The sequence below is a fragment of the Arvicola amphibius genome, chromosome 6 (assembly GCF_903992535.2).
Source record: "Arvicola amphibius chromosome 6, mArvAmp1.2, whole genome shotgun sequence".
Lineage (NCBI taxonomy): Eukaryota > Metazoa > Chordata > Mammalia > Rodentia > Cricetidae > Arvicola > Arvicola amphibius.
The window spans coordinates 154717974-154729033 of record NC_052052.2 but is presented as its reverse complement, the minus strand read 5'-3'; the positions used below and the strand labels follow the sequence as shown (position 1 = coordinate 154729033).

At 48.3% G+C, this 11060-nt stretch overlaps 1 protein-coding gene across 1 annotated transcript in view; it reads left to right on the top strand.

Moving 5' to 3' along the window:
* The first annotated feature begins 4602 nt into the window (after nt 1-4602).
* Nucleotides 4603-11060, top strand: part of Slc28a3 (solute carrier family 28 member 3) — a 46752-nt gene continuing 40294 nt past the window's right edge. Inside the window, exon 1 of the mRNA XM_038334330.1 lies at nt 4603-4713. Within this exon, the coding sequence (XP_038190258.1) occupies nt 4603-4713 (111 nt within the window). The remainder of the gene's footprint in view (nt 4714-11060) is intronic.

Here is an 11060-nt window from a genome sequence, read left to right as displayed (position 1 = left end):
ACCTTGTACTTTGACTAAACACTAAGCAGTGGAGGGTTTCAAAGTGCATGGGTAAACCAGACTCAGACTCCCTGGCAGGTCTGCTGTTTCTGGTTTTATTTACCACTGCTCATCCGCCACGCTGTGTATGCCCTTGCTTCCTGCACTGGGGGAACTTGGGACAGTCTTTTGCTTCCTTTAGGCATTACTTCTTTGTGGAGCCTATGAAGATGTCAGAGACAGGAGCCCAAATTTTGACTTTGTGATTTGTTGGCCTGGCCCTCTAGAGACTCCCTTTCTCTTCTTGGATTGGAGGGAGAGAAATTCTAAGCTTTGGCCTGGAAACAATGCCAATGACTAATGGCACCCGGTATGCTCAGTTTATATTCCTCTTCTCCCCTTGCTTGCTTCAAAACTGTCCTTTTTGGGATTCTAACTGAAGTTAGACTCAAACAGCCAAATAAGCCACACAGACAGGCCTCATTCCAGTGCCAAAGGCATTGGCAGGGCTCTACCAGCATAAGGACTCTGCTGCCACTCCTGGGACCTGGTGGCAGTGTGTGCAGTAAGCAGGGAAACCCAGATGCACTGACTCTGCTGCTGAGCAAAGCCTGGAGACAGTCCAGTTTTTAATATTTCCTTTTTTCTCAAAGTTATTTTTTGTTGGTTGGTTGGTTGGTTGTTGGCTAGAGGCTGAAGGCAGGGCCTCATACATGCTAGCACATTCTCGACACTTCCAAGAAGATTTATCCCCAAATAACGATGCCTCAGCTGCTGGGTAACCTGGAAATTTAAAGTGGGTCAGGTTACGCAATTTATAAACCATGCGGGAGTACTGTTTTTGAGACAAAATTCTCACTGTGAAGCCCAGTTTAGTCTCACAACTCATGATCTTCCTGCCTCGGCTTCCCGAATGTGTGGGTCACGGGCACGTACCAACACACCCGGTGCATTTTATTCTAGCTTCAGTGTCGATATTATTGTTAATAAGGTTCTTCATCCTGCAAGCGCACAGACAGAGATGATGCTGTGTGCCACGTGAGGAGACCCGAGAACAGCAGAGGCAAATATGGCCGCAATGCAGCCCTGACGCCCGGCTCATCTCTGCACACATAGTCCACACCGTAGCCTTTATTTTTTCCTTTTGAAAGCGCCTTCATAAAGAGTGGCTTGGTAACAGAATGAGATAGGCAGGAAGAAGAGTGTGTTTTCTGGGTTTGCTTTTGTACTTCCGGTGCAAAGGTTGGTTTCAGTGGACACACACAGGGATTCTCAGCCATCGTGAGACAAAGGGCATAGTTATCGATTGATTAAAAAGCCCACTGGTTAAAAAAAAAAAATCCACTGGTTTGGTTGCTACATGGCACTTTCAAGGTTTAAAAATGAGATTGGGCTGCCTGGTAATGGTGGTGCATGCCTTTAGTCCCAGCACTCAGGAGACAGAGGCAGGCGGATCTCTGAGGCCAGCCTGGTCTACAGAGAGAGTTCCAGGACAGCCCAAGCTGCACAAAGAAACCCAATCTCAAAACAAAAAACAAAACAAACATTGGAGGACTCCGAGATGAAAACGGTCCAGGGGGTCGAGAGACGCAGCTATTCCTCACAAAGCAGGACTGGCCGTGACTCCCAGAAAACTGGGAGGACGTCCATCTCTTTTTCTGGTTGTGCGGCTTGTTTTCAGAGTGAGAAAAACATGCCACACTCAGCTCACAGCAAGGCACCCCCCACTCTGGCGATACCCCCATAAGCCCAGTTAGCAGTGGGGTTTCAACAATGGGCTCCCATCAATTCTGAGTTAAATCTGCACAGGCTCCAGATTGCATATGAGATCATCAACCTGCAGTCTGGACGAGACCATTTGAAGCATGCCAGCATCATGGTTGTATATGCCACTTCCTCGGGTTGCAGGTTTTCATGGTGTGGTTGGGAGTGAGAAGCAGTGATCACTGTATGTGTCTTTGTGTGTGTAGGGGGGGTGAGACAGGGTCTAGGGACACAGCCCCGTTTGATGGTGAACTCACAATCCTCTTTACCATCTCTCTGGTGTGCCCCACTGTATCCAATGCACTGTATTTTATAATCAAACTGTACACTCCTCTCTGTTGCCAGAGGATAGGCTGAGACATATCCATGAACCATGTCTTTAGCCAATGGGCAGAGAACACACTGGATTATGGCCTACTGCCCTGACTGGGGTTTGAACCCAGGGCCTTTTGCTCACTGTCAAAAAGTCCTACCACTGTGTTACAAACCTAACTCCAGGACTGTCACATTTGACAGACAGTTGCAAGAATGTCAACCATCAGCCACCTTGCTACAGTTATCATACAGCAACCCTAAACAATGCAGCAAACGGGCATGCTTGTGTTCCAGGCGAACCATTTTGGACACTTCAATTATAATTAAAAAAAAAAAAAAAAACTCCATTATTGGATAGGGGAAGGAGTCCCAGAACCAGGGTGAAAGGTCAGAAGACAGTGTTCAGGGGTTGTTTCTCCTCTTCCGACACCCCCAAGACCAAAGTGTGGTCCTAAGACTTGAGCTTAAGGTGCCTTGACCCACTCTCCCATCTTCCTGCTCCTTTATTTCTTCTAAGATGGTTTTACTACCAACTCTGGCTGAGCTGAAACGCACTGTCCAGACCAAGTTGGCCGCAAGCTTGAAGCCACCCTGTTTCTGCCTCCTAATGCCAAGGCTACAAGGGTGTGCTGCCACACCCAGCTTAAAATTAGAATCTCATATGACTTTCATGTGTCATAAAATATTCTTCCCTATCTGTAATAGAAAGTACCAGATAAAGCTAACTGGAGAAAGGATGGCAATCAGCTGGAGGGTGGATGGCGCAATGAGGCCGTGGGGGAGGGTAACTATCTTAGTTAGGGTTTTTATTGTTATGAGAGACACCATGATCACGGCAACTCTCATAAAGAAAATGTTTAATTGAGGGGGCTCCCTTACAGTTTCAGAGGTGTGGTCCATTCTCATCGCGGTGGGGATCAAGGCGGCGGGCAGGCAGACAAGGTGCTGTTGGAGCATAATGAGAGTCCTACACCTTGAAGGTGTTAGGAAGTTGACTGAGACACTGGGCGGTATCCTGAGCATAGGAAACCTCAAAGCCCACCCCACAGTGACACGCTTCCTCCAACAAGGCCACACCTACTCCAACAAGGCCACACCTCCTAATAGTGCCACTCCCTATGAGATTATGGGGGCCAGTTACATTCGAACCATGCCAGTAATCAACAAGGACATCTTAGGACACATGCATATAAAGGTGCAATGATAAAGCCCAGTACTTGGTGTTCAAGTCTAAAAACATTGATTTAAAATAAAAATAGTGAAATATTCTTCCCTTTAACTATTTTTCAATTATTCAATGACCTAAAACACACCCTTAACTCTTAGGCCATCTGAAAATGGACAGTAAGTTGGATTTAGCTCTTAAACTGCAGTTTGGTGACTTGAGAAAGGGGCAGCCAGGAACTGAAGCTACGCAATAAATTCGGATGATCCCCTAAGCCATGGACTCATTAGAAAAATCAGCGAAATGCAAAGGACAATTTGGCAATGATTCATAAAACCCCATCTATATACGGCCTCGAGGAAGAGTTTCTCTCCAATTCTTATGTCCACTGTCTCCCAGTATTAAATTTTATTTTTATTTTGCTTTTTCAAGACAGGGTTTCTCTGTATAGCTTTGGTGCTTGTACTGGAACTCGCTCTGTAGACCAGGCTGGCCTTGCACTCACAGAGATCTACCTGCCTCTGCCTCCCAAGTGCTGAGATTAAAGGTGTGCACCACCACCACCCGGCAGTATTAAATTTTATAATTCTAGTTTTTCACTCATGAGAAACTACATGATAAGAGTAATAGAGGAAGCTGGGCAGTGGTGGCGCATGCCTTTAATCCCAGCACTGGGCAGAGGCAGGCGGATCTCTGTGAGTTCAAGGCCATCCTGGTCTACAAGAGCTAGTTCCAGGACAGGCTTGGACAGGCTCCAAAGCTATGGAGAAACCCTGTCTCGAAAGAAAAAAAAAAACAAAACAAACAGAAGACTAATGGAGGAGGAGGAGAAGAATCAGAAAAGGAAAAGGGAGAGGAAGAAGAACTTATACAGTGAGTGGTTCATTTAAAACACTAGGAAGGGCATTATCAGGGAGGGAACATTCAGTCCCCTTCCACACAGGTGGCACACCTCTGCATTTCTGTTCTGTCCAAAGCAGAGGGCAGTGAAAGGCTTTTCAGGCCAGAGCTGCTTCTGCTTCTCCTCATCCTTTTACTGATCTTGTACCTATCACGTGCCTGCGTGCCTGGCATTGATGCAGCAACACCTGCCTAGGCCCCAACCATCCACAGGAAGTAGACGATTTTGCAAAGGGCTACAGAGTAAACGAGGTTCCCGTTTGTGATGGAAAGTCAATGCTGGGCATCCCTGGAAAGAGGAAGGGGGTGGGCGTGCTCAAAAAGAGGCTTCACCCCGCCCTCCTGCCCGCCCCGCCTGCCCCACCCCAACCAGGTTCCAGCTCAAATCATTTAAAAGGTTACTGGAAGGGTTTCCAAACTGAGGCAGCAGCAGGTGGCCCTGTGGCACAGCAGAGGCTGTGTTCTCTCTCATTCAGAGGATGTCCAGGTCAGAACAGGGAAAGAATTCTGAGCCCAGTGGCCCCGAAGTGAGTCTGGAGCTGAGGCCAACAGCCCCGGGCAACCAGGGACGCAGCAACGCAGCCTTCCAGGTGAGCAGGGCTGAAGGGGGACCAGGGAACCTGCTGTCTTTATGTCTGGCAAGTTCAGTAACAGGAGCCGTGGACTCCCTGAACCACAGAGAGAATGTTAATTCTGTAATGGGTACGCTTTAAGCCCATTATTTTCCCCCCACCCCCGACTTGGACTCCTCTAGGTTGGTAAACCTGAAAAGTGTCTCTCCAGGTCTCCTGTTGATCTGGACTGCTCTCGTCACTGGGGAAACAAGTGCTACCCTCCTCCCTTTCTGCCCCTGGACTCACACCAAACTTCAAGATTTACCTCAGGATCCTCCCCCAAGATCTGGACAGGGGAAGAGCAGGGGCCTCAGACCCCAGGGGAGGTAGCAGAAATGTGAATGGGTTCTGAGCCTGGGTGGAATGTAGCCCAGGACAGCCTACTTACGCAAATCTGTGTCCTCAGCCAAGAACTGAGTGATTAATACTTCTAGTCTCAGTCTCGGGGCTGGGTGCCACAGGTGGCCCGGGAGCGAGGCCAGTCCCTGAGCTTGTTTTAATGCTCTGCCTCCTGGGAACCTGGGCTTGAGTCCTCTTTATTTGGCACCGGGCACCGAGAGCTTTGAAAGACAAGAAGCCTACCTGAGCAGGACTCAGTAATCCTTGGGCTTCACGGCCACTTCACGAGCAGAACACACTTTTGGAGCTAGCGCAATATGGGGGAGCCAAGCGTGCTTAGCGTGAGCCTGCTCTCTTCTGCCACCAAGTTACTGTAAGTTCCGGAAGCCCTGGTCTGATTGTCAACAGTCACGATGACGCCCATCCCATGGTTTATAGGTAGGAGGAGACCTGCAAATTAAACGGATTAAAAGACAGGTTGGTTGGAAGAGGGGAAAGAATATAGTTTGTATTAGTATTTTAACTTTGACATGCACGGTGTCCCAGAAGAAGAGGTGAAGCGTCTACAGGAGCGGTGTGCGAACTCCGGACCCGTGTACCGTTTTATCCCGTGGCTGTGTACCGTAGAGAAGCGACCAGAAAAGACGAGGGACAGGGCTTTAGGGACGGTAGATCATTGCAGCGACTAGAACTAGATGCCAAGTTAATGGAAGATAAGGGTTGTTGTCGGGCGTTTCTGTACGCGGACCTCGCTGGTGGGCTGGCTCGGGTCTCGTCCCTGAGTTCTTCGTGGGAGTCTTAGGAAGGCCAGGAGGGTAGAGTCTGCCTGCTCTTTCCTCAGTACCCTCAGTTGGACACTGAGGTGACACTGGCATTAGCATGAAGGGAAGGGGCCTTAAACACCGGAGCTGCCACTCAGAAGAAAGCAAGGTTGGTGCAGGATACAGTCAGAGTGACCGTAGCAGTGATTTAGGCAGAAGGGCTCTGCAGAAGGTCTGTGTCACCAGCGGCTGTGACAGAATGTGCAGCGGGGGGCTCCATTTTTTTCAACCCTTCCTGTTCTCTCACAGCACAGACACCATCCCTGGCAAACAGAGTTCAAATTATTCCTTCCCAAGTTTGTTTTACCAGGGTTTGGGGGCATTTTGTACACCTGTATTTACTAGGCAAAACCATTAGCTGCCCCCCTAAATATGGCCAGCACTAAGAGGGAAGGCTAGCTCAAACAGACGGCCATAGCTTTTACCCTCAAGAAGCAGAGCAGGGCAGTGCCTCACAGAAAGATGCAACAGGAAAGAATGACGTGAAAATGAGCGCAAAGTTGGAGCTGAACCTCCTGGGAGCCACGAGGGCACCACAGAGGACGTGAGGACTTCAGGTGGGGCCATCTGAGGAGCAGGAAGGGGACCAGTGGCGCGTCAGAGGCAAAGAGCTGTCGGGCATATGAGTAATGCAAGTCTGCTGTGGAGGTGGGCAGGAGCACAGGGCATTGAGGAGACTGGCAATGTGGGATGATGAGGACCGTGGAGGTGGGCAGGAGCAAAGGGCGTTGAGGAGGAGGATGAGGTCTCCAAGAGCTAAAGTGCTCAAGAGGAAATCTCCATTGATTTAAAGATACTTCTTGTGATCACACTAAAGGATGGACATGTTAATGGGGCTCCAGGGAGGCCAGGCCACAGGCAGTGGGCACAGGTACTGCAGTCCCAGGACTGACAAGGAATGAACCGCTCCAGGGTGAAGACTCGAGGTGGGGACAGGGTGTGAAGGGTTTTCCCGCTGAACTTCCAGTTTTCCTGTTAGATAGGATCAGAATGCCACGTACGCTGTACACCGGGATTGTTGAGAAAGTCCAATGCGTGAATATAAAGAAGTACATGTAGCACACACGTATTTATGAAGAACCGTGCCTGGCTCATGGCATGAATAATAGCAAGGCTACCTGGTGTCCTGGCAGTGGAAAGTGAAGCTGTCTGGCCCAGGATTTCTGAGATTCCTTTCGTTTAGCAAGGAGTAAGGTTGGTTCCCGGGAAGGAATGAATTCCATCTGAGGCCTGTTGGTTAAGATTCCAAGTGTCTCCATTGAAATCCACTGAGGCTCAAAGAATGGGGAAGCTAGAGAATTCAGAGAAGGAAGCAGGGAGAGCCTCTAGGGAAGCTGAGCAGACAGGCAGGGTTGAGGGCAGTCGAGAAAGAGCTGCAGGGTCAATAGAAAGAACATTGAAAGGCAGAGAAGATAGGAGGACCAGGCCCCAGGATCCCCAGTGCCCAGCCCCACATAGAGCTGATCCAGGCCAAGCCTTTCCCCGTTGACACCCTTAACCTCTAGCTATGGATCCCACACAACATCCATGCTGCTTTTAAGCCTTACAGCCAGAAATGCGAAACACATCTTTTGCTGTCATCACACATATGTGAAATCAGGCAGAGTGAAGGTTTTGTTCTGGCCTTTGGGGGGCTTTCTAAGAGTCTCTGTGATGTTGTGGACTGGTCTTCGGTCCCCACGGACACACTGACATAAGTTATCTGTCCCATAAATATCACTATGAATGGCCATGTGCATTATCTCTCTGGAGATTTTCTTGGCGCTTCTACAATCAGTGTAGGACTGGGCACACTTGTACCCCCTCCTGGAATACCCGGGTCATGCTTAGGAGTGGAATGGCGAGCTGACATTGAAATACATCTGTACTGTTTGTTGTTGTTGCCTTGGTGGTTTGGGTTTTGGTTTTGTCTTGAGGCAGGGTCTCACGTAGCCCAGGCTAGCTTCCAACTCTCTGTGTATCTTGAATCTATGATCCTCCTACCTCTACTTCTCGAGGTGGGATGGAGTGTATATGTGCAGCAATGCCTGGATTAAGTGGGCCTGGGAACCAGAGGGAGGACGTTTGTGCACGCTGAGCAAGCCGTCTTCTAACTGAGCCCAGACACTTTCAGCTTCCACTAATAAGGCCAAACTGGCTTCCTACATGATTACGCCAATTTAGAGCCATCAGAAGGGTGTGTGTTCTTGTTTCTCCTCCATGGCTTCACAGGTTTTCAGTTGGCTATGTAAGTTCGGCCACTCTGGTGGGTGTGTAGCGATACCATTATACAATTATCAATTTAACACAGCACACTGAGAAATGCATCATCAGGCAATTTTGTTGTTGTACAAATACCCTCTTTACACAGAGCTAGACAGTATAGGCCAGCCTCCGGGCTCACCCAGGTGAGATGAGGTGAGCAGGAAGTGCACGAGCCCTTGCCGGGGTAAACAGCCTCCCTCTGTAGATTTAACCACACTCTAGCACAGTGTGCACTGGAGGGGCCAGAGAGACGGCTCAGCAGTGAAGGGGGGCTGCTGCTGCCATCCCTGGTGACTAAGTTCCATCCATGGCAGGAGAAAAGTGATACAAGCAAGTTGTCCTCTGACCTACACACCACACACAAGTAAATAAATAGAAAGTTGTTTTCTATGCATGTGGTGACCCAAGGCTATAATTGTCATACTCGGAAAACCGGGATAGAGAATCACACGTGTAAAACTATCCTGAGTTAATAGAAAGTTCCAGCCCAGCCTGGGTCACACAGGGAGACCTTTCGAGTAAATGAGTCTCAAAAAGTAGACATGGGCGTGGTGCCACAGGCAAATCCCGGTATTTGGGAGCAGGAGGATCATAATGAATTTGAGGTCAGCCTAGACAATGTGATATAATCCTATCTAAAAATTGTTTCAGAAAGAAAGACGGGGGGAAGGAAGGAAAAAAAGGGAGGGAGGGAGGGAAGAGAGGCAGACCGTGGGCTCTTCTATAGTTCAGTGGTTTGATGCTTACTTAGCCTGCACAGGGTCCTGGGTTCCATCTCACTGAGGTCTCTAGTTTCCCAGGAACTGAGTTTAATGTACAGTGTAAACAAGAAGTTGTTTCCGACCTTCCGTTTCTTTAAAGACCATCTTTCCCCCACTCCATAAACATGTTTGTCAAGTGTCCATACCTGGTACAGTTTCTGGAATAGGAAAACAGAAAGATCTCCCCAAATTCAGAGGAAATGGGAGACAATCGGGAGAAGATGAGGGAAGTTGACACAGGGAAGTCACACGGTGCTCAATTTCCAAAGGTGACAATCTAGGCAAAGCTTTGACAGGACACTTTTGTTAAAAGGAGTCCCTTAGCACCCCAATTCAGCTTCCTTCCTCCTGTGTGGGAGCATCAGCCTTATCACAGCCGACCTCAGACCCTACGCACCCACACTTGCTCTGAAGTCAGCTGAGCCAGGTGTGGTTGTGCAAGTCCTCAGTCCCCACACTCAGACGCTGGGGTCAGCCTGAGCTACATGGATGGACCTGTGGTTCAGTGGTTGAAGGCTGACACACATCAGGCCTGAGTTCCATGCCCAGCATCACAAACAACAACAAAACACAAACAAAAGTCAGCTGGGTGGGACCCGCTTAGGCAAGGCTTGGGGCAGGACCAGAGTCGGGGAAATCCAAACACGGAGCAGGGGCTGAATGACTCAGTGAATGGGCTGTGGACCCAGCCAGGCAGGTTTGGAAAGCCTGCTCAGCAGAATCCCAAAGGCAGAGATGGCTGGAGAGTGAGTTCTGCAGGGAGGAGAGCAGCTGGGGAGCAGGTGCAGATGAGTTCACAGCTGGGTGGAATCACACAGAGCAGAGAGGAGGGGTGCATCCTATCCTAACGGGTCATGTGCAGGTACTCAGGGGTTTGTCTTGGGGCTCAGGACAAGCTTGACTCCACACATGAATTAAAATGCATAAAATGCGGAAGAATGACTCGCTTTACTTTGTTTTCTTTGTTTCTTTGTTTGTTTGTTTTGGAGACAGGGTTTCTCTGTGTAGCCCTGGCTGTCCTGGAACTTACTCTGTAGACCAGGCTGGCCTTAAACTAAAGATCCTCTGGCTCCTGACCAGTGACTTCTGGTAAAGGGAGTTTTCTTAATACTTTTTATTTAATCTTTAGCAGTTTCACACACACACACATTCTCTTGTCCTCCCTTCTCTGCCTCCTCCCCTCTGCCATAACATGTCAACATGTCCCCGCTCATCTTCGTGTTCATTCTATCTATCTATCTATCTATCTATCTATCTATCTATCTATCTATCTATCTATCATCTATCTATCTATCTATCATCTATCTATCTATCTATCTATCAATCATCTATCTATCTAATCTATCACCTACTCTATCTATCTGTCTGTCTGTCTATCATCTATCTATCTATCTATCTATCTATATTAGTAAAGAAAGTTTTTAAAATATCCACTCTACTGTTTCCTAAAATAGGCTTGAGTGTGTCTATGCTAACTTTCATCTAGGGAGAAAGAGCCCAAGTGACTGAAACCAAAATCCCTTCCATGACGGCCTCAGGAAAAGCACTTGGGGTCAGCCCTTCTAGGCTCAAACAGTTCCTTAAGAGAGGCACTCTTGCTCCCAGTGATGAAGACCTGGGCAGAGAACACAGGGCAAGCTGTTCTATCCAACACAACTGCTCACCATTTTCTTTAGCTCTGTATTTCTGTCGTACGGTGCCCTCACTTGCATCCCCAACTCTAGGTGTTTCTATTTTCTTTCTATTTTTGTCAGCCTACTAAACAGTTGTCAATTTTATTCTTTTTTTTTTTTTTTGGTTTTTTTTTTTGAGACAGGGTTTCTCTGTAGCTTTGGTGCCTGTCCTGGAACTAGGCCTTGTAGACCAGGCTGGCCTCGAACTCACAAAGATCCACCTACCCCTGCCTCCTGAGTGCTGGGATTAAAGGCGTGTGCCACCACCGCCTGGCCAATTTTATTCTTTTTAAAATACCAACTTTTGATTTTATTACTTACTCTATTTTTCTAGTTTGTATCTCACTATCTTTATTCTGATCTTATTTTCTTCGGTTTGCTTTGCTTCTTGCGCCCAGGTCCTTCTGCATGTCAGGCAAGCATTCCGTCAGAGTCAGACCCCAGCCTTTATTTTCCTTCTTCCTTCCGATTCAGTGTGCTGTTCT